Source organism: Notechis scutatus, chromosome 9 (genome assembly GCF_049901735.1).
Source record: "Notechis scutatus isolate UNSWTSFEM ecotype Mainland chromosome 9, rNotScu1.2, whole genome shotgun sequence".
Lineage (NCBI taxonomy): Eukaryota > Metazoa > Chordata > Lepidosauria > Squamata > Elapidae > Notechis > Notechis scutatus.
Genome location: NC_142017.1, coordinates 18,172,920 through 18,196,563, shown reverse-complemented (window position 1 = coordinate 18,196,563; position 23,644 = coordinate 18,172,920). Strand labels below are relative to the sequence as shown.

Below are 23,644 nucleotides of genomic sequence, written 5' to 3'. Positions count from 1 at the left end.
TACTGTACTTTAGTTTCTCAAACTACCATTTCTCATTAGTGATTGGATTTGAAAAACATGGAATTTATCTTTTTTTTTTAAAAAGCAGTTTTACCCACTGCCAATAGCTGGTATAATGTCATGCTTGGCACCAACGTCTTGATGTTGTACAAGAGAGTAATATCTATGTTCTTTAATTTAGAAAGTTTAACGATTAATGTTGGAGAGATGAAAGGTATGGATCGATATGGTTGTCATGTTTTCCCCTTTTCATTTAGTTTGATGATTGATTGCTTCATCTTGGTGGTTTAAGGCTTTTGTTTTCTTTTCCATTTTGTGTATGTCTTTAAAAAAACCATTGTAAAATGGAAACAATACAGGCATGGTTAGGCCCTGTTTTCTTCTGTGATTTTTTAAAAATTATTACAAATTTAAAATGTTTTTAAAATCTGATGCTTTCATATTTAGCCCTCATTAAATCCAAAACTTGTTGAGCTCGAGGGCTGGCTAGCTAAGGTGCAGCACTGGGAGGAAATTATTGAATCTACGAGAAACCTTGTTTGATTTAATCTTAATTGGGATCCAGCAGAGTGATGCTGTAGGACTGTGAAGTTCATCCAAGCTCCCTGAAAAATTTCCTCCAATATACTACGTAGGGTTGTTGTGATCAAGAAAAAAACCAAGAGACCTTAACGCAAAGCCATTGATCATCCTGATCCACAAATATAATAAAATAAAATGTTATCTTAATCTAAAGAAAGACGCCCCATTGCCTGGATCCTGCCATAAAGTTCCAGACCAAATGGACATTCCCAGTTATGGGTTAGAAAGGGGAGAGCAGCACGCCCCCTTCAACAGGATGGCGGGTCTCCTGCTTGGGCAGGGGGTTGGACTAGATGACCTGCAAGACCCCTTCCAACTCTGTACCATCACATCGAAGGGAATCCCCATCTGGGGCGTTTGCAAATCCGAGGGATCTCCCCCAATCAACGCCACACAGATCCAACCTGGCCCCCCCACCTGTTGCTTCCAGCTGCAGAGGATGAGGTCCCAGGAGGACAGTCGTGCGTGTGTGGGTGTGTGTGTGTGAGGCGACCCCCTCAACAGCAGCCTGGACACCAACCGAGTCGGGGTCCCCCAGACCCCGTTTCTAATCAATGACTCCCTCCTCCCGGCGCCTACATTCGCTCCAGGGGGATAAACGAAGGTGAATTTCGGGGTACCTTCCCGTGCTGCACCCCCCCTTCGGCTAACGGAGCCCAGGGGCGGCGGATGCCCGCGGGCGCCCGCTTGCAAAGGCGGAGAGGGGGGGCCGAGCTCGGGGCTTTGCGCGTGGCGCAGCAGCGGCTCCTTTGCGCCCATCCTCACCGCCTCCCCCTTCGGCCCGTGCGCAGCACAAGGGAAGGAAGGAGGGAGGGCTGGGCGCTTTGCACACGCCTCGCTGACCTCGCGGCCGCTATAAAAAAGCCGGCGGCGGGCAACCCACCAGCATCCTTGTCTCTTTCGTTCGCTTTGGGCTGTTTGCGCTTGTTTTCTTTCTCGTTGCGATGGATCCCCAGAATTGCGGCTGCGCCACCGGTAAGTCTCAGCTTCAGCTTTCTCACCAGGGTTTGCCTGCGGGGGTTGCGTTGCCTACTCCTCCTCCTCCCTTTAGAAAACCCGGTTTGGCTGCCGAACCGGCTGCCCCGAAACCAGCAAGCCAGGAAGATGTTTAGCGGAGGAGATGCGCGGAAATGTTGCGGAGAGAACCTTTTTTTTCTCCGCGGCTTCGTTGCTTTCGTTGAGGGTTGAGTCTTCTTGCCGGACCCAATGAGTTGGGAAAGCAAGTGGGGTTTGTCCGTCTCCTTCGTGCTGATTACAGATTATCAGAGTTGGGAGGGACCTTGTGGGTCATCTAGTCCAACCCCCCCTAGCATGGAGACCCTACTACCATTTCTGACAGATGGCAGTCCAGTCTCTTCTTGAAAGCCCCCAGGGATGAAGGTCCCACAACTTCCGAAGAGTTGTGCTCCAAGAGAGAGACCCGTTTCTGCTCCCCAAACCCTGTGAACTCTTCCTGGGTGTTGGGTCTCTAACTGGGGTTTAAGCCCCCACCCCACACTCGGCAGAAGTTCCTATTCTGTGCAGCTGCTGGACACTAAGCGGGTAATACACACTGTAAACTATAATTTTAGTTCTGGTTTTAGCATGTACCAACCCAGCCTTTGGAAGCCATAAAACCATGGTTAAATTGTGGTTTAATGTGAATTATTAAACAGGTCTGTTAAACCAAGGTTAAAGTGTGACGGATCCTGAGGTCTCTTTCCTCTGTTTTTCTGGGTGGGCACACAAATTTAATTTTGAAAAGCCTTTTGGGTGCACTAGAGCAGGGGTCTCCAACCTTGGCAAGTTTAAGCCTGGAGGACTTTCAACTCCCAGAATTCCCCAGCCAGAGTTGAAGTCCTCCAGGCTTAAACTTGCCAAGGTTGGAGACCCCTGCACTAGAGAAACTCCAGAGAGAAAAAAATGCCCCAAATCCTGGTTTAAAATCCTACTGTGCCCATAAATTTCCTTTTCTCTGCACTACGTCACTGTGTTTATTAAACGGCTACTTCATTAAGCGGAAACGTTATCTAGTTTTTGCAGAAAGATTTGTTTCTAAACCTGTTTACAGCCTTTTTTTTTTCTTTAAGAGGTTTGGCAAACTCCATCTCCTTAGGGATACTTTGCTCAAATGTTCAAGTTTTCAAAAGAAAAAAACACCTGATGCTTCCAGACAGGATAAAACTTAGGGACATTTTCCTAGTCTCCTAGCAGCTGTTCAGAAAGGAAAATTGGTTTTCCTACTGCTAATTTATTCCCAATTTGCTTTTTTTTTTTTCAAATATAAAATTAAAACTAGCTGGGAAATGAAGAGAATTGCCATAAATTTGCCTATTCTCCTTGTCAGTAGTTCCTTCGAGAAATAACTTGATTTTCTACAAGTCTACACATTTATTTAGCCATTTTAACAGTCTCCTGAAGACTGGGAGAAATCACATAGAAACCTGGCGTGGATCCTTGGCATGAAACTAGCAACTGGAGAGCAGTTCAGGTTGTTAAATGCTACCTCTTGATGTCAAACTTGGGCAAGTCTTAAGTGCTGAAGGCCCTGCACAAACTTTAATTGTCCTGGAAAGCGGGCAAAAAAAAGTATCATCTGGTAAAAGAAATTTGTGAACTGTTCCTGCATCAGGAGATGCCTTGTTAGTAGTGAAAGGGGTTAAAATAATGGTTGTAGTTTGCTATATTCCCTTTCAGCTAATGACATTTGTTCTTTTCCTTCCCTGTTTTAACATTTCAGGCAGTTCCTGCTCCTGCAATGGATCCTGCAAATGCAAAAACTGCAAATGCACTTCATGCAAAAAAAGTAAGTCTTAATTTTCTAGAAAATCAATTGGGTTAAAATCCAGATGTCAAGTTCCTGAGAAGTTGTGTGTCATCTGATTTGACAAAAGACTTGCGATAGAAGCCTAAGTATAGTCCCATGGAATCATTGGAGCTATCATGAGTAAGTGTCTATGGGTTTGGATAGATGGAGTGAATGCTCTTGAAAGATATTAAAGTTTCAGCTCAAGTAATTGTTCTAGCCATTAGAAAGGAGACTAAAATATGAGAATAGTTGCAGGATTTAGGTATGGCTAGTCTACAGAAAAGGATTAGGGGTGACGTAGCAAATAGGAATAATATTTGAAGGGTTGCCACAAAGAAGAGGGGGTCAAGATATTTTCCAAAGCACCAGAGGAAACAAGAAACAATAGATGGAAACTAATCCAGGAAAGAAGCAATTGAGAACTAAGAATTTCCCTAAAAGTGAGAACAAACAACTGGTAGAATGGCTTGCCTTCAGAAGTTGTGGGTCACTGGAGGTTTTCAAGAAGAGACTGGACAGCTGCTTGTCAGAAATGGTATAGGGTCTCCTCCTTGAGCAAGGGGTGGAGTAGATGACTTCCAAGGTCCCTAAGGTATATGCAATTGCAATGTACTTGAGGTTTAATTCTATGCATTCTAGAGAATTTTATTCTGAGCAAGGATGATGCTCTCGCCTTGGATGAACCAAACTTTGGCTTGATGGAGAGGGAAACTACGATAAATTGGGCAAAATACAGTGGTCCCTTTGGAAACTGAGTCACGTTGAGATTGAATGTGGGAATTGAACCAGTGTAGTGTAGACATGGGGTCTTCAAACTTGACAGCTTTAAGACTTGTGGACTTCAACTCCCAGAATTCCTCCTCCAGTCATGTTAGCTCAGGAATTCTGGGAGTTGAAATCCACAAGTCTTAAACTCTGGTGTAGGCCAGAGGTCCCCAAACTTGGCCACTTTAAGACTTGTGGACTTCAACTCCCAGAATTGTTGAAATCCACAAGTCTTAATTTAAAGTGGCCAAGTTTGAAGACCCTTGGTGTAGGCAGACATTCAGTCTGATCTAGAAAACCAATTCTATGCCTTCAAGTATCCCAAATTGAGGTATTGATTACTGTGTTCAGTTTCTCAAGTTATTTAATCTCCCTGTTTTTTCTTGACTCTTTCCAGGTTGCTGTTCCTGCTGCCCACCCAGCTGTGACAACTGTGCAAAAGGCTGTGTCTGCAAAGACCCTTCTTTGAACAAATGCAGCTGCTGCCCCTGAACCCAAACCCACTCCACTTCTTTTTGTAACTAGGTTAAAAATCTGTTGCACAGTAAAATGATTTGTTCAGGCTACCACAATATGTGTTGCCATTGTTTTTATATGCCTGAAAGCATGAAAATAAAGCTGACTTCAGACAAACCACGGGGCTGTTTTGATTTCTGTTTCTGGGAGGGGTGGGGTGTTCTTCAAAGTTATCAACCTGCTTTTAAAAGTTGACAGCTACAGTGGAACTCTGGGAGAGTTTTCTGAATGTATCTTGGTTTCCTTAAATCTTGGGATCTAAATCCATTTGCAATGCAGTTTGTTTGCTTTTGGATCCATAGAGTGGGGATTGATAGATAGGACCACACATAGTCCTCAACTTTACAACTACAATTAACAGAATAACAGTTGGAAGGGACCTTGGAGGTCTTCTAGTCCAGCCCCTGCTCAAGTAGGAAACCCTATACTATTCCAGACAAAATGTATGTACAATCTCTTAAAAACCTCCCCCCCAACCTCTGAAGGCAAACTGGTTAATTGTTCTACTGGTTAATTGTTCTGTCAGGAAATTTCCCCTTAATTCGAGGTTGCTTCTCTCCTTGATTACTTTCCACCCATTGTCCTGCCTTCAGGTGCTTTGGAAAATAATTGGCTCCTATCGGGACAGAAATTTCCATCATAAGTTTCGACAGTTACAAAATGAGTTTCTGGCATGACTGGACCTGAGTTTCTGACCATTTCTGCTGTGGTCTTTAAGCAAATCAAATGATGGTTAAGCAAATTCCCCAGCAGGCTTTGTAGGATGAGAGCTGGCAAAAAAAAAGGGCCACCAATTGCAATCCTTAAAGACTATCGGATGCTGCAAATGGTGGTAAAGGAGAACTGGTTGCCATGGGCTTGGAAGTGCAGTTGTCAGAATGCTGGCTGGGGAATTCTGGGAGTTGAAGTCCACAGGTCTTCAAAGTCACCAGGGTTGGACACTTCTGAACAATAGGATAACATCTGACAATTGTCTGACAATTGCGTGACGGTGGATCTGGAAATCATTGGGTCTTGATTGGGGATGATGGGAGCTGTGGTCCGGGCCTTCCTGATGCGATGTCAGATCCGTGTATCTCATTTCTTCAATGGAAGAAGAAAAGGGGAGGGTGAGGCTGATAAAGAAATCCTTTCTTGATGTAACCTGAATATATTTAATCTTATATCGAATGTGTATAACCCACACATGATACAATGGAGGGAGAAAAGCCAGATGGCCAGAACCTATCACTTCCGAGAGGCACAGCCAGGAGATGAGAAGATCATAAAAATTCCACAGTGAGATGTGTCCTGGGAATCTCTGGAAAAGTTTGTTCTAGAAAGGGGGTGGGGGGAGAAATTAGGTATGCCCTGGGAAACTCTGAGAAAGATCGTTCCTTACAAGAGGGGTGGGGAGGAATTAACATACTGGCTTTTGTTTCACTAAATACACATCGAGATAAGGGGAGGGGTTCTAAACTCCCTTATGTATCCCTCAGACGCTGCTTTGAACCCCTACAGGAATTGTCCCATCTCAATAAAGGATTCATTTTTGATACGTTTTGAGAAGTTCATTCTAGTTGAGTGAATGGGAAAAGTTCTGTAGCCTGACATGCAAACAGTGTTAAGCCTGAGTTCCCCAACGAGTGTTAAGGAAAACAAACTAAACAGAATGTGTAGCGTAGTCAGATAGGCAGACAGGTAAATCTGTGAGATAGGTTTGTATTTTAGTTAACACGCAGTAAAAAAACAGATACGCTTGTGCTATCAAAAATATAGTTTATTCCATTAGGACTTGTCACTTTGTTAACTGAATCACTGCAGTTGTTAAATTAGTAACCCAGTTATTAAGTGAATGTGGCTTCCCCGTTGACTTCGCTTGTCAGAAGGTTGCAAAAGGGGATCCCGTGACCCCAGGACACTGCAAACGTCATAACTATGAGTCACTTCCCAACTGTCTGAATATAAATCTCATGACCACGAGGATAGTGCAACGGACATAGGGGTGAAAAATGGGTCATAAGTCACTTTTTTCAGTTGTAACTTTGAATGGTCAGTAAATGAACTGTTGTAAGTAGAGGACTACCTGTACTAACTCCTGCCTTGCTGATTCCTCTTCTTGCTTCCCTCCCAGTTTTCCAGAGAAGAGAAAGGGCAGCACCTGTCCTTAAGCAAACAGGTGGAAACCCAAAGAGCACAGGATGGCTCACCTTAGTCTCATCAGCCTAATTACAAACTTGTTCTGAAACAAAAGAGATGACAGCTTGAGCTGCAGGCAAATCACAGGAACTGCAGAAGGTGGAAAGAAAGTCATCTTTTTTTTTGAGACGAGGTGGCTGAAAAGCAGAGAGACAGACAGGTAAGTTTTCTCTTGAGGGCAGGAATGGCCCCGCATTGGATCCCAAGGCGAGATGATAAACCTACAGATAGAAACTTGTTCCTGTACAGCTCGGTATTTCTCAGCCATTTTAAAGATGTAGGGACTTCCACTCCCAGAATTCCCATGAATCTTGAAGCTGCCATTTTGGGAAAGAACGTGGTGGAGTCCCTACCTGGTCTAGTTTTCACCTGCCCGATAACAGAGAAATGGATCTAAATGGGGGCTTCTGGGAGTTGAAGTCCACACCTCTTAAAGAGACTGAGAAACACTGCACTCCCTCCGGCTTAGAAGGAAACTGTTCCCTCACTCCACTGGCCCTACTGCCTGCAAATAAAATAAAAGATCATGGGTTGCCCTCTCCCCTCTTTGGAAGAGTTTTATAGTTCCCGCTGCCTTAAGAAAGTTCAAAACATTCTCAAAGATCCATCTCATCCTGGGAACCCTTTTCTTGAACTATTACCATCTGGCAGACTGTACAGAATAATAAAAACAAGGACAGATAGGCTGGAAAACAGATTTTATCCCAGGGCAGTAGCTCTATTGAATTCTACCGTGTAGTGTAGTGCAATATGAATGCAATATCAGGGGTTTTCAATTCAATGTGTTGAGTGTGAAGGATTTGTGTTTGTGTTTATTTTCATGGTCATGATGTGCACTGAATATGGGGTTTGATTTCGTTGTACAAGGTGCAATGACAATAAAGTAAACTAAATCATAAAACTTAAAACTGCCCATGTTTTGGGGGGAAATTGGGTGTTGCGGGGGAGAACCAGGTCTTGGGAGGCTGAATTGGGAGGGGAACCTTACCTAACAATTTCAGTATTCCCAGCTTCAAAATTGACCAAGGGGTGATCCAGAGAAAAATAGGTAGTCCCCAACTTACAACAGATCGTTTACTGACCATTTGAAGTTGCAATGGCACTGAAAAAAATTGACGTATGACTGTTTTTCACACTTAATGACCATTGCGTCATGTAAAATGGGGCAAACCTCACTGAACAAAGGTCTCACTTAGCAACAGACTCCATTGTGGTCCTAAGTCAAGGACTATCTGTATTTTCAATTTATAGGCCACCTAATTGCAAACGTCACTCCAGAGGGCATTCCAAAACTGTCAAAAATCCACCTTAAAAACAATCAAAAAGAACGTTAATGATAACAATGACATAACAAAGCATTGCCTTGGGGGGAATGCAACCTGAATTTTAATTTTTTTAAAAAAGTTTCAAAAAACCTTGACTGCAAATTTAAAAATCACCCAGTTCTGAGATTGGCTGGAAAAGCTCCTTTTTAGAACTTTTCCCGAGAAGGTTGAATCCCTGTGGATTTCTTGTGTGTATGTGTAATTTTCCAAAAGCAGCTAATAAAACATCCTACCCCTTTAACAAAAACATGCCCAGGGCAACCACTCAGAACCATGGTTAAAAACGGATAAAAACGAAGCGCAAAGACTACTAGGAAAAAGTAGTTTTTTGAAACAAGTTAACTGAAAAATCCCACTGCAATTTCCTAACAGTGAGAACAGTTCGCCAGTGGAACGGCTTGCCTTCAGAAGTTGTCGGTCCTTCTATCACTGGAGGCTTTTAAGAAGAGACTGGACAGCCACTTGTTCGGAGTGGTATAGGGCAGAGGTGGTGAATTCAGCAGGTTCTGGCCAGTTTTGGAGAACTGGTAGCGGAAATTTTGAGTAGTTTGGAGAACCGGCAAATCCCACCTCTGACTGGCCCTGCCAACCCCATCTCTTCTCTGCCTCCCATTGAGTCCCAGCTGATCGGCTGGGTCTCCTTTGGTTGCCCTGCACAGGAGAACGGAGCTGGAAAGCAGGCTAGTGGGGCGGGGATGGGGATTTTGCAGTAACCTTTCCCCAGGAGTGGGAAGGGAGTGGAAGTTTTACAGTATCCTTTCCCTGCCACGCCCACCAAGCCACGGCCACAGAACTGGTAGTAAAAATTTTTGAATCCCACCACTGGTATAGGGTCTCTTGCTTGAGTAGGGGGTTGGGCTGGAAGACCTCCAAGATCCCTTCTAACACTGTTATTTTAGTAGTATATAGATTTAACTTTGATCACTTGACCATAATAACAAACACACATTTCAAAGGTTTTTTCCCCCTATATTTGAAACCATCCAAACCATCAGCTTAGAATATGAGACACAGAATATTCCTTCTCAAAAAGACACGTCTACCTTCAAATATTGATACTTGCCTTCTCAACTCAGGTTTCTAATGTTCTCCTCAACCCTATAGCTCAAAGACAATAAGAACTTTTATGTACGGCCTATGCCCAGGTAAGGCACGTAGGACCATGGAAACGGGCTGGCACCCTTTTGCCAAGGTTATGAGGAAGATGGCTTCAGGCTGAAATGTGTTTCTCACTCTTAGCTGTGTTGCTGCAGTCAGCAACTTACAGATGTTGTGCAGGGTAATGCTCCAGCAGGATTCAGGACTTTGGAGGCCCAAGGCACAAGGGAGGGACAGTGTATTTGTAGAGAAATTTGCACAGCGAGAACGCTTGTCCTCTACAAAAAGTTCTCATGGAATTCGATGAAAGGGAGGAAGCTCTGAACATCTTTACTCAAAGGAGAGGAGATTATTTTGCATGCATTTTCCCAGGTGGTATTCTAAACTTTGTTCAGTACTTAATGGGCTAAAGGGGTGTGTGTATGTGTGTGTGTGTGAATATGAATATGAATAACTTGTCTTTGTCTACACTACCCCGTTTCCCTGAAAATACGACCTACCCTGAAAGTAAGCCCTAGCTTGATTTTTACATGTGATCCCAATATAAGCCCTACCCCCCAAAATAAGCCCATGCCACTCCAGAGAGCACAGGTAAAAATTAAGCTAGGGTGGGGATAGGGGGTGGGTGGAGCTGCCCTACTACTTACCTTTGGGCAGTTGTAACCAGGCCTCACACATCCCAACACCTGCCTTGCCGGCCCATTTCTTCTGCAGCTGGAAAGGCTGGCAACGCTTTCCTGAAGGCCCCTGTTCTGATAACCAAGCTCTGGATCGATCCAGAGCTTGTTATTGGCTGCTGAGGCCTTCAGGAAAGCCTTGCCGGCCGCAGAAGAAGTTGTTCCTGAAAGCCTCTGACAGCGAAAAGGAAGCTAGGGGCAACGCGCGCAAGTGAGGTTAGTCAGTGGATGGCATCCCCCGAAAATAAGACCTGGTGCCTTTTTTTTGTGGCAAAAAATATAAGACAGGGTCTTATTTTCGGGGAAACACGGTATCATTTCTTTGACAGTATGCAACCTCCCTGCCTTCTCATGCTTTCCACTCCATGCTGAGGGGTGAAGAATCAAAAAAGAATTCCTACCAAGAGGTATTTTATTGTTTGATCAAACTTTTATCCCACCTTTTATTACTTTATAAGTTACTCAAGGTTGTGAACAAGCCTAAGTTGTCCTCCATCCTCTTTTTTCCCCCATAACAACCCTGTGAGGTGGGTTGGGTTGAAACAGAGGGACTGGTCCAAAGTCACCCAACTGGCTTTCAAGCCTAAGGCAGAACTAGAACTCATTATCTTTGGGTGATTGGAATTTCTGATAGTACTTTATCTGGTATTTCCAACAAAACATTTGCTTTAATAATAGTTTCCTAGCTTTTGCAAACTTGGGAGTGAGTGGCTGCTGTGCCTGGTTATTGCAAGAGATGTTCCTAACTGCAGGTAGTTCGCTTGTGACCTTAGCAGTCTTACTAATATTAGTATCTACTTCAAATTCTGCCATAGACTAAAGACATTATTTTCATCCACAAGTGCCTGGTGCCACCCAGTGGTTACTTTTAGCATGGCAGTTTTGTGTATATAGCTATCCAAACCTTTGTGCCTATCACCAAGAGAGATGCGCTACGGCCGTGATGCTCAGACTTTTTCCTTCATTCCTCCCAAACCAGGGGTCTCCAACCTCAGCACCTTTAAGACTTGTGGACTTCAACTCCCAGAATTCCTCAGCCAGCAAAGCCACAAGTCTTAAAGTCGCTCAGGTTGGAGAGCCCTGTCCCAAACTACTTAAGTGTTACTGAACTTTGATTACTGCAGTTGTTAAATTAGTAGCAGACTTGTTAAGGGAATCTGGCTTCCCCATGGACTTTGCTTGTCAGAATATATTGTGGTTAACCGGCAGCAGGTGGGGATGGCTGAGGAGAGCGAGGACTCAGATGAGGGGCCAGGACCATTAGGGAGTGAACTGCTGCCTTCAGAGATTGTGGGGGCTGGCAGCAGTGATGAAGAGGTCCCCGAGGAGCCTGTGCCCAGTGCACGTGCATGCAGGATTGCTCACAGGAAAGATCAGCTGCAGCAGCACAGGTGACTCGGGAGTAAGGCTGCAAGGTAATGGCCTTCTTATCTTCAAGAAGATGAGCCAGCTGTGAATCGGACGTTCTTTTCAGGAAGCAAAGATGTTTTGAAACTTGAGCCTCATGGACACTGCAGTATCTTAGTTGGTATTGAAGACTCTTGTGTTGTACAATATCTGTAGGTAACCTTATCTGTTATTCTTGGCAGCCTTGCACAGTTTTGGCGAGGCTCGTGCTTATCAAAGTTAATTAGTTTGCAGCAGCGCTTTAACCGGGGATTCGTAAGACTCATTAAAAGGTTTTTGTTCCCTTTGGTTTCGTGTTGGTTTTATTGGACAAGGGTTTGGGTCAGAACAGAATATCGCAAAACACATGATCACATGACCCCAGGACACTGCAGCCATTGTAAATATGAGACGGTTGCCAAATGTCTGAATTTTGATCGCATGATAAAAAAAAAACACCGAGTTTCAACCTCAAACTGTCCCATTGACCTCACCCCATTCCTGAGGTCCTTAAAGGGGGCGTGCATAAACGCACTAGCGTGCCTATCGTCCTTGTCTTACTGTCCCAATTTATCTGTATTTATTTCCTTTGTTCATGTTTATGTTCATACCTATACTTGTTATCTTGTACGTTTGACATATAAAATAAATAAAAACAAATAAATGACCATGGGGATGCTGCAAAAAACCCTTGGCCATTAAGTCACTTTTATTCGTTTTTGGTTTTTAAGAAGAGACTGGACAATCACTTGCCTAAAATGGTATAGGTTCTCCTGCTTGTGCAGGGGGCTGGACTAGAAGACCTCCAAGGTCCCTTCCAGCTCTATTCTGATTCTGTGCCGCTGTAACTTCAAATGGTGACTAAATGAATGTTTATAAGTAGAGAACTGCCAGTCCTAGGTTCATATACCTATGGTTTTACCTGATCCATAAAACAACTGTCTCTGCTCTGTGTCAAAATTGAGGCTGAGGAAAGGAAGCCATTTTGTTTAAAGTGTAATTAACAGGGAAGAGATTCTATACCCTTGCAGCAGATTCTATTAAACTCTGGAGTATGTTCTGAGCTGGAAGAGAAATAAAAATAAAAATGCAGGCACCTTTCTCAAAGCAGAATTTATTTTTATTTTGTGTAAACAAACATCTGTTGTATAACACCGACTTTCCTCAAACTGGAGATCTTTCATTCAAGATCTCAAAAGAGACAAAAAACAAAAACAAAACAGGAAACAAGAGATAAGGTTGGCGGTTTTATTCTCAAGCTGCATATTCTTACTTCCAAGGTAGGGGTGTCAAACCGTGTCAACTTAAGATTTGTGGACTTCAACTCCCAAAATTCCTCAGCCAGCACGGCTAGCTGAGGTATCTTGGGAGTTGGAAGTCCACAAGCCTTAAATTTGCCAAGGTTGGGCACCTCTGACCTAAGGCCAATATTTTGTTAGAGAATGCTCAATGCAATTTAGAAGAGCGTTTCTCAACAACTCTTAAGATGGATACAGTTCAACTCCCAGCATTCCTCAGCCAACATGGCGTTACAGTCTAGGAAATTCTGGGATTTGAAGTCCCAATATCTTAAAAATGGTTTCAGGTTGGAAAAAAAAAACGCCGATTCGGAAGAAAGCCTGTTTTGACCCAAAGGGTTAGCAAGAGAAAAGCACCAACGGGTATCGGATTTGGAGGCAGAGTAGTTTCCGCTGAGCAAATCGGGCCCTCCTGTGATCTCGGCTGCCTTTTATCGTTTCCCAGAAATCAGGGTTGTTTTCAAGCGGCCCAGTAGGATCAGTTGATAGTCAGCACTTCGTTCTGGATCACTTGACTCAGCTGAGTTTGGAGATCGCTCAACTTCTTCTTTAATCCAGATAAGGCGGAGAGAACGATGGTCTCGGGACGCAGAGAACCGCAGGATTCTACGTTGTAGTAAAACCTGAGTGGGGATAAAAAGGTTGGAGAACCTTAATTGGACCCACAATTCAAGCCTGGCGCATGGGATTCATAATCTGTGGTTTTATTAATGTAATTATTGCACGGATCATGTGCCCCTGAATGGACCATTCAGGGGGAGGGGCTCCTGGCAATTGATCCATTATTACGGTGTTCTCTCTGGGAGGAGATTCCCAAGGGACTGCTAGATTGCGTTAATATCTTGGTCCCTTAAGCCAGGGGTCTCCAACCTTGGCAACTTTAAGACTTATGGACTTCAACTCCCAGAGTTCCTCAGCCAGCAAAGCTGGCTGAGGAACTCTGGGAGTTGAAGTCCATAAGTCTTAAAGTTGCCAAGGTTGGAGACTCCTGCCTTAAGCCATCCATTGTGTAAATTCGCAGGGTTCTTTTTTGTGTGTTGCCATGTATAGGTATACATCTGAACTAGACTGCGATGTTCCTCTGTGTCATACATGTGTATGTGGGTATACGCATAATGGTTATCTTTTGAGAGATGAATATATGAATATATAGATTAATATATGTTTCAGGGCTCCAACAAATCCACCCCCATTCAAATAATAAGTCTTCCCTCCACCTCCTGGATGTATATTCTCCAATGGGACACATCCATAGCCAAGAGTCATCAATCATGCTCTCCGGTTATAATCTTGCACGCCAACAGCTTCGAGCTGCCTAGCAATTATCTGAAGCATTTCAGGAATGCACTACTTTTCCCCACTCCCTTTCTACCGGCAACTAAAAAGACCAAAGAAGTATTTTTTAGTTGACAACGTGCTGATTAATGTATATTTAAAGTGACACTACAGTTTCTATTCCATTCCATTCCAATCTCTATTCCATTCCAGTCGTTCTGTTCTGTTCTGTTCTGTTCTGTTCTGTTCTGTTCTCTATTCTATTCTATTCTACTCTACTCTACTCTACTCCTCTACTCTACTCTTACTGTTCTCCATTCTAGTTTTTCTGTTTTCTATTTTTCCTATTTTCTGTATTCTCCTATTATCTTCTTCTCTTCTATTGTTTTCATTCTCTTCTGTTTTCATTCTCTTCTGCACCATTAATTATGGTGTTTAACAAGCCAGGATTGAAACAAAACATGGGTTCAACTGAAATGTGAACCAAGTACTGTATTGATTTCAGGGGAGGTCGGAGCATGCCATCGCCCTAATGAGTGGCAGCTGAGTTCCAGTTGGAGCAAAATCTAGTTCAGGTTCCCCGATCGCTCACCTTTCTGGCTTCCCGTTGGGATCATAAGGTGCCTGGGCTTCATCTTCATCAATTTCAGAATATTCGCTCTTCGGCCTAGAAGGAGACAGAAACACAAGAGTTGACCTTGAGGTGTGAAGTTAAATATCCCTAGAGAAGATGCTTGAAAAACATCAAAGGCATTTCAGAAAACAGGATGTCAGAAGTCAAGAGGATGAGATGCTACCACCGATCACAAAATGACCTTAGAGAAACTCAAAAGAGGCAGGTACTGATAAGACAGTCTTGGAGGAAAATATGTTTTTCAGGTCACAAAAGACAGAAGCACCTGAATGACCAAACAAAAACAACAATAAAGCATGGGAGTCAGCAACAGGACAACCTGAGAGCTCCAAGGGGGAAGAGGGAATGGAGCTAGCAAAGAGAGAGACCCTGGACCGTCCGTCAGTCCTGAGATGGAGAGTCAACAATCCCCAGGTCTGGAGGGGGCTGATGAGGAAGGGGAGGAACAGCTGTGGGCCAGTGCCTGATGCACAGATGGCAGAGGAGAGGAGAGTAGTGGAAATCTATGGACTGGTCCTTAGGCAGAAAACCCATTGCTGCTAGCGAAGCTCCACCCTAGCTCTGGGGAATAAAAGGAAGGGAGTGAAGATGAATAGATGTGGCAGACGACCATTCATCTTCTGGCCGGACAGACTTGTTAGCCTGCAGTGAAACTTTTTGCCAAAGCTGCTGGCGCTCCTAATTAAAGGAATCTTTTGAGTTCATTTCAGAGGATTGGTTGTGATTGGGGGGAGCTGGGTCAGAACACCTACCATTCCTCGGGCTTGGGGTAGACTGTATGACGCAGGGCATTGTCTGGATCGTACTCAAAGGCCACGCCCGCTGTGGGGTTCCACTTGGCATGCTCCTTGCCAAAACCCTTCGTGGCATAGGCCCGGAGCCTTAGTTCTTGGCCTTTCCGTAACTTGACAATCAGGATGTCTAAAAAAAAAAAAGAACGGTGCGTCTTGTGGGACTGGGCGCTTATTCAAATAGTGATGGGTACCCATAAATGAAGAATGCAGTACTGGAAGCTAACTCTGCTCACAGAATGGAGTTTGATCCTGACTGGCTCAAAGTTGGCTCAGCCTTCCATCCTTCCGAGGTGAGTAAAAATGAGGACCCAGATTGTTGGGGGCAATACGCTGATTCTGTAAACCGTTTAGAGAGGGCTATGAAACACTATGAAGCGGTATATAAGTCTAAGCGCTATTGCTATTTTCCTTCCTTCCTTCCTTCCTTCCTTCCTTCCTTCCTTCCTTCCTTCCTTCCTTCCATCCATCCATCCATCCATCCATCCATTCATCCATCATGCGCAGTGATTAGAATGCAATTCTGCCGACTGTCAGCAGTTCAATCCTGACTGGCTTAAGGTTGACTCAGCCTTCCATCCTTCTGAGGTGGATAAAATGAGGACCCAGGTTGTTGGGGGCAAGAGGCTGACTCTGTAAACCACTTACAGAGGGGCTGTAAAGTACTGTGAAGCAGTATATAAACCTATGTGCTATTACTATCTATCTCTATGTCTGCCTGCCTGCCTGCCTATCTATCTATAATCTAATTTAATCTCATCTATCTACCATATCTATCTGCCTGCCCGCCCGCCCATCCATCCATCCATCATCTATTCGTCCATCCATCCATCCATCCGCTGTAGTGGCACAGTGGTTAAAAATACAATATCGCAAACTAACTCTGCCCACTGCCAGAAGCTCGATTGTGACCGGCTCAAGACTGACTCAGCCTTCCATCCTTCCGAGGTTGGTAAAATGAGAACCCAGATTGTTGGGGGCAAGAGGCTGACTTTGTAAACCGCTTAGAGAGGGCTGTAAAGAACTATGAAGTGGTATATAAGTCTAAGTATTGCTATAAGGCAAGAAAGATATTGGATGTCTTGGCCAGAAAAGTCTTCCCACCCCAATACCTTCCTTGATCATCACCTCCATCATCCGCTCAAACTTCTTATAGCCATCCAATGCTCTTATTCCCAACTGCAGCTGTGGTATCTGATACTCAAGTGATGGCTCATAGATCTGCCAGAATGCTCCTTCTGCCTAAAGCAGGAATCTCTCCAAACTTGGCAACTTTAAGACTTGTGGAGTTCAACTCCCAGAATTCCCCAGGCCAGCCATGTTTGGGAACGTACCATCTGGTTCAACGTAGTCATTGGGGTCGTTGTCCCTTCTCCTGGATGTCACCTGCAGAGGACAAAGGAAAGGTAGGACAAGGAATGAAGACTTCTCCTCTTCAGAAAAATGTTGGCAGTTCTGCCAGAAGTGCCACCCTACTGCTAGTCTGCCATGAACCCTGGGGGGTGGAAAGGATGGCAAAGGCTTGGAGGAAAATGAATGGAATATTTCTCTTTGAAAACCTACGAAGTTTTCAAGGTCATTTCCTTGAGAGAACAATGCCACACATGGAGTGTGACTGTTTCCAAAACATCTCTTTTAAATTGATTGGATGGTGAGAGCAAGCAATGGGAAGGCACTAAGGAAGGAAAGTTAACTGGGAAAATTTTTACACGCAAGCTTAGTTCTGGATTTGAACTGCTGTAATTCGCTTGACTTTTAGTAAACGATACCTTTATCAACAAGTGGAGGTAAGGATCATTTTTACTTAGACCCCTAAGCTGAAGCAGGTCTGACAGTTCAACTCATGACATTTGAATATGCAGTAGTTTTGGACAAATAACTATAATAAATAACAACAAATATCACACTTTGTCCTTCGAAAGAAGCAAGAGTTTCTGAACCAGCTCTCTAGAGCAGTGATGGCGAACCTTTTTGTTGTGGTGTGCCGAAAGTGTGCGTGCGCATGTGCCAGCACCCACAATGCAATGTGCCCTGTCTCCCCTGCACATGTGCGTGCAACAACCTCCCCCCCCATTGCCCCCTTACTTGCACTGTTTTGGCCCGTTTGAGGCCTTTTTCGGCCTCCCAGAGACTCAAAGGAAGCCTCTGCAGCCTTTGGAGGCCGAAAAACAGGCCTCCAAATACCGGAAGTGACAAAACGGGCCTGTTTTTCAGCCTCCAAAGGCTGCAGAGACTCCCCTCGAGCCTCTGGGAGGCCAAAAAAGGCCTCAATCCGGCTGAAAAGCAAGTGAGAGGCACGTGCATGCGCAGTGCAGGTAAATTTGGCTGGGGCTTGCGTGCTCGCACAAATGGCTCTGTGTGCCACCTGTGGCATGTGTGCCATAGGTTCGCCATCACGGCTCTAGAGTCTGTCAATAGTCCCTTGTGACCATCAATTTGCTTCCTTGGAATCTCGGCCCTGCTTGTGTCTTGACCCAACTGTGGTGTGGAGACAGAGAACAGGATACACTGACCGGTATAACTTGGGAGTTGTTGGAGATCAGGTCCCGAGATGTGACATGCCGTGTCTGGTCTTCATTACACCGGACATCGAGAGAGAACTCCACCGAACAATCGGGACAAAATTCATCACAGTTGCAGTCCTGGTAAAAAGGGGGAGACAGGAAGGATGAGGGGTCCTTCTGAAGCTCAACTCACCCAGGGACTGTCAGGCCTCTAAACTAACCCAAACACTGGATTGAATTTGCACTGGCCATGGTCAGATGTTCTCCATCATCATCATCATCATCTTTTAATGACCCCATAATCCCTTGCAAGATGGAGTCTGGGCAACTGAATGGAGCAGAGTGTTTACTGGCTGGATGCCCTACCTGTCACCAATGCGGAGTTTTGTTCGGCAGATATATTCTCATTGTGCCCAGAGAGAGAAAGATCTGCCTCTGCCTAGGATCGAACTCACAGCCTCCTGATTGCGAGGCGAGGGCTCCACCTCTAGGCCACCGCACCACTCTGGGTCAGATGCCCTCTATTAAGTGGAGCTAAATACAGGTCGTCCTCAACTAATCCGTTCACTTCGTGACCATTCTAAGTTACAACGGCACTGAAGAAAGGGGCTTACGAACATGTCTCACCCTTATGACCATTGCCGCATCTCCATGCTCACGTGATTTACCTTCAGAGGCTTCACAACTGACTCACAGAATTGAAACAGGAATTTTGATCCTCCATCTTTAACTCCTTCCTCACAGTGATCCTTCAGAAATATAATTTATCGCTGGCTTGGTTAGACTCACCCTGGAATATTGTAGTTTATCAACCACCCCATCGCTGGTAAGGGGGATCAGGCCTAAGGGGAGAGAAATTGAGGATGAAAAACAGTCAAAAGTTCCAATCCAGTCAGAACTATGTGGCAGAACATGTTCAAATAGCAATTCTTCTAGTTTAATCTATATCGGTGTTTCTCAACCTTGCCAACTTTAAGGTATGTGGACGTCAACTCCCAGAATTATGCAGAGCTGGCTGGGGAATTCTGGGAGTTGAAGTCCACGTATCTTAAAGTTGCCAATACGGATTTAAAGAATTCCTAGAGATGCTTTTTCCTTCTGTTTTATTTTTGTAATTTTTTAAATATTCATTTTCTGAATAAAACAAAATAAAAATGTGCAAAAGAGAAAAAAAAAAGGCTTTTTTCTTCTGTTTTAGGATTACCCACCTAATCGGTGTGCGATGAACTCATCGTGCAGCACTGATGAATTGGCATCAATCTGAACCCAGTCTATAGCTGAAAACAAAATAAGAATTAAGTAAACGCAAGGAATTTTCTTCCCAGATTAATGCAAAGGGAAAGTGAACGAATGAGAAAACGTGATAAATGCCGGGGGATTTTACCTATGATAGGAACTTCTGCTATGAATACCCTCCTGATGGAATTTGCGACTCTGGAATTAAAAAAAACAACAACACAATATTTACAATATTGCAATAGTTAAATTGCAATAGTTGTAATAATTATCTCAGTTCTTAAGAAGGACTCGATAGGTGGATAACAATTCCAAATCCAGTTTGAGTATCTGGCCGACTGGACGATGAACCATAATTTCCCATGCTGGTGGGGCAATTCTGGGTGTTGAAATCTATCTGATTTAAAGTTGCCAAGTTTGAGAAAGCGGTGGGTCCTGCTGGAGGGAGCAACCAGCCCCCCTCCCCCCCAAAAAACCTCCACGCGAAACCATTTGCAGCTTGACTGCTGGCCTTCAAGGGCAGTCCCATGTATAGGGTCCATTGCAATACAGGTAAGCTCTTCCCTTAGGACAATGGTGGCTAACCTTTTTGGGCTCCTGTGCTGAAAATTGTGTGCATGCTTGCTCGTGTGCGCGCATGAACCCCCATGCCCCCTTACCAGCAATGCGCATGCACGCACCTCCCAGCTGATTTTTGGTCCTTTTTCAGCCTCCCAGAGGCTCGAGAGAAGCCTCTGCAGCCTTCGGAGATCAAAAAATGGGCCCGTTTCATCACTTCCAATATTTCCGGAAATACAGGAAGTGACAAAACAGGCCTGTTTTTCGGCCTCCAAAGGCTGCAGAGGCTTCCCTCGAGCCTCTGGGAGGCCGAAAAAGCCCCGAAAATCAGCTTGGAGGTGCGCAAAGGTAAGTTTGCCTGGGGCTCATGTGCCAGCACAAATAGGACTGTGTGCCCCCTGTGGCATGTGTGCCATAGGTTTGCCATCATGGCCTTAGAATAGAATACCTTTATTGTCATTGCATTCTACAAATACAATGAAATTTGAAAGCTACTCCAGCACAGTGTCCCAAACACTACATCACAATCGCACTTCAGAGTATTTAAAAATTAAAATAATTAAAATAATAATTAAAAACCTAGTCTAAAACCTATCTAAAACAAATAGTGAGTTTAAAAATGCCACTATATACATAGGGCTAAACCACATATGCATTGTTTGATTCAAGACAATTATTGCCTTGGAAAAGAAACTGTTTCTCAGTCTATTAGTCCTCATTTTAAGACTCCTATAACGTCTCCCTGATGGTAACAGTTCGAAATATTCAAACCACAATTGAGTCCAAAATTTCCATTGCTAAACAAGTCAGTTGTTAAGTCTAAGTGGGTGGGTGGAGGAAAGACACGCCTGCCCACAACCAGCTGGCGTGGTGGATCTCCCCACATGTGGAAGAGAAAGGCATGTCTCCCTTTCACCCCACACTGCATCTCCCCACGCCTGGGTGGAAGGACCCACGTTTCCAGGCAGGCTGGCCGTGGCTGGATCTCCCCACACCCTGGTGGGAGGGAAGGACCTGCGTGTCTCCCTTCAACCCCACGGATCTCCCACCCCATGCTGGATATCCCCACGTGCACGAGTGGGAATGGGAAAGACCCGCGTGTCCAGACCAGCTGTCCATAACTGGATCTCCCCCCACCATAGGTTGGTGCAGGGGGAGAGGAAACCCGCGTGTCCAGCCCAGTTAGCCTTGGCTTGCATCTCCCCTCGCGCGGGTGGGCGTGGGAAAGACCCGCGCGTCCAGACCAGCTGTCCATCACCGGATCTCCTCCCAAGTGTGGGTGGAAGGGAAGGACCCGCGTGCCTCCCACGCGTCTCTCTTCCACCCCACGCTGCATCTCCCCACGCCCGGGTGGGAGTGGGAAAGACCCGCGTGTCCAGACCGCCTGGCCGTGCAGACCTCCCCCGCCCCCCGCCCCGTCTATCCGTCCCCGGGTCTGGGCAAGCGAGGGCAACGGGGGACGGGATGGAGGAAGCGCCTCCGAGGGGCTTCTCCCGGGGACCGAGGGCGGCCACTGCTGCTCACGCCAGGTCGGTGTTCTCGATGATGAACTTGACGTTGTCGTCACTCAGCTCCGTGATGCGCACGGTGGGCTGGTTGGCGTACGGCATGGCGAGCGGGCTCCGGCGCCTCCGCTTCCTCCTCCTCCTCCTCCGTGCCGCGGCTCCTTCTCCAGGGCCGGCCGGGCGCTCGCCTGCCTCCCAGCGACCCGGGAGGACCCGGTGCAGGACGGGCAGCCTCTCTCAGTCCGGCCCTGGAGCGCCCTCTCACCGCCTTTCTGCGCGCTTCTCCCCGGCCGTTTGGGTGGCTTTGCTTGCGCGCTGCGCTCAGCGTGGTGGACTGGTAAGACTGGTGGACTCCAATTCCCAGAGTTCCTGAGCCAGCTTTGCTGGCTCAGGAACTCTGGGAGTTTTATTTATTTATTTTTATTTATTTATTTGATTTGCCAATTGTTTACAAGATAATAAGTATAAATGTATACATAGTTGTGAATACATGAAATGGGTACATATAAGAAAAATAAAAGAATAAGAGAAACAATAGGACAGGGACGGTAGGCAAGTTGGTGCGCTTATGCACGCCCCCTACAGACCTCTTAGGAAAGGGGTGAGGTCAATAGTAGACAGTCTAAGGTTAAAGTTTTTGGGGTTTGGGGAAGAAACTACAGAGTCGGGTAGAGTATTCCAGACATTGACCACTCTATTGCTGAAGTCGTATTTCCTGCAATCAAGTTTGGTGCGGTTTACTTTGAGTTTGTATCTATTGTGTGCTCTTGTGTTGTTATGGTTGAAGCTGAAGTATTCATTGACAGGTAGGACATTGCAATGTATGATTTTATATACCATGCTTAAGTCAGACCGAAGACGGCGTAATTCAAGGTTTTCTAGTTCTAGAATTTCAAGTCTGGTGGCATAAGGTATTCTACAACGAGTAGAGGAGTGGAGAACTCTTCTTGTGAAATATTTCTGGACTTTCTCAATTGTGCTAATATTAGATACGTAGTGTGGGTTCCAGACTGATGAACTGTATTCATCAGTCTGGAACCACAGTCTGGGGTCCACAAATTGTGAAGCAGCCATAATGCATAATTTGTGCATAATCCTTGCTTTAATCCTAAACTGGAGTTAGCAACAAAAAACATATCGAACTCTTTTTTTTAATTAAATATTTTTTATTGTTTTATATCACAAATTCCATTTCTATATTGAGCAGTGTGTTTTCTAGGTGTCCAAAGTGTTTAAAATATAAACATCATCCTAATCATAATCAGGTACAAACAGATATGGGATAATATCAGTCATTATTAGAAAGCATATTATCTTCCATATTGATTATATAACCATCAAAATATTTACTGATCAGTTTTAAGTCTTGATGGATTAGCTTGGTTCCACCCCCCACCCCCCGCCCTCCACAACCCCTGGTTACAAAATGGGCAGAATATGGGAAGAGTCCTAGGGACTGGCAGGGACCTTTGAGGTCTTCTAGTCTGACTCCTTCTTGGGATCTATATAGAACAGGCGTCCCCAAACTTGGCAACTTTAAGACTTGTGGACTTCAACTCCCAGAATTCCCCAGACAGCATGGCTGTCTCTAAAGTTTTCATGCTAATGACATGAGTGCATGTGAGGGGGTTATGCATGCAATCATGTATCTGTCTGTTTGGATAATCATTTGCACAAATTATACCATTACAGCCTGAGGATGTCACTCCAAGTCCCATAGTGCAAAACTCCTTGGACTCAACATTGAAAACAGAAGACATGTTATCCATACCATACCTCACATCCAGGGACTCAAGTGTCTTCTGACTGCACAGCAGTGAGGAAGAGGGTTCAACCAGTGTATCCACTGTGTCATCCATAAAGTCACCGGCCCTCCATTCAAGAAAGAGGAGGAAGAAAATGGAAGGGGACGGGATACTGGACACTATTGTCACTCTATGCCGGGAGAAGCTTCAAACCTATACTGCAATGATGTCGTTGTTGAGCCCCACTAACAGCCGGAGCAACGATGAATATAAAACTTTTGCACTGGCTGTTATGGACTGTTTGAGGAAACTGCCACCAGATCGTGTGGAAGCCACAAAAGCCAGATTCTTCAGTGTGCCTTCTGATGCACACGCCCAATAGTTTGGACAATTTGAAGCAGCTTCATTGACAGTTTAAAACAGTTTAATTTTTACTGTTGGAAAATCCATTTTGTATTTATGTTTTTGTATTTGGTTTTCATTCATTTTGTTCTGACAGTTTGAAATTAGTATGCTTTGTACACCTTTTTACATGCATAGTACACCACAATAGAACCAAACGAAGGCCAGAATAAATGACTCTGTCCATCTGTGATGAGGCATTTGTGCAGTTCTTTGCTAGGGAGGTAGAGGAAGGAAAAGGAAGAATTTTGTTAAGTTTTATTTAGCATTGTTAGTGTTGAAATTAACTGATCTAAAGTACTATAGATCTATATAGTTCTATATAGATTTATAGACTATATATATGCATCTATAGTCTATAGATTTCTGATTTGTGGGTTT

The 23,644-nt window shown here is 44.7% G+C and overlaps 2 protein-coding genes and 1 long non-coding RNA gene across 3 annotated transcripts; 1 reads left to right on the top strand and 2 right to left on the bottom strand.

Annotated features, from left to right (window-relative positions):
• Positions 1 to 1,466: 1,466 nt before the first annotated feature.
• LOC148129848 (metallothionein-like) lies at positions 1,467 to 4,768 on the top strand. Its single transcript, XM_087971676.1, has 3 exons — positions 1,467 to 1,557; positions 3,302 to 3,367; positions 4,533 to 4,768. Exons 1-3 carry the CDS (start codon positions 1,527 to 1,529, stop codon positions 4,625 to 4,627), a joined length of 192 nt encoding a protein of 63 aa, XP_087827802.1. The 5' UTR covers positions 1,467 to 1,526; the 3' UTR covers positions 4,628 to 4,768.
• A 7,645-nt stretch (positions 4,769 to 12,413) lies between these two features.
• On the bottom strand, positions 12,414 to 21,479 carry POLR2C (RNA polymerase II subunit C). The gene is made up of 9 exons (XM_026672086.2): positions 21,136 to 21,479; positions 19,202 to 19,251; positions 19,026 to 19,094; positions 18,607 to 18,659; positions 17,827 to 17,955; positions 16,648 to 16,699; positions 15,275 to 15,443; positions 14,481 to 14,555; positions 12,414 to 13,236 (listed from the first exon to the last, which is right to left on the bottom strand). Exons 1-9 carry the CDS (start codon positions 21,219 to 21,221, stop codon positions 13,092 to 13,094), a joined length of 828 nt encoding a protein of 275 aa, XP_026527871.1. The 5' UTR covers positions 21,222 to 21,479; the 3' UTR covers positions 12,414 to 13,091.
• LOC148129847 (uncharacterized) lies at positions 19,264 to 21,129 on the bottom strand. The gene is made up of 2 exons (XR_015750652.1): positions 20,941 to 21,129; positions 19,264 to 20,803 (listed from the first exon to the last, which is right to left on the bottom strand). It is a non-coding gene; the product is annotated as an uncharacterized LOC148129847 (long non-coding RNA).
• Positions 21,480 to 23,644: the final 2,165 nt, after the last annotated feature.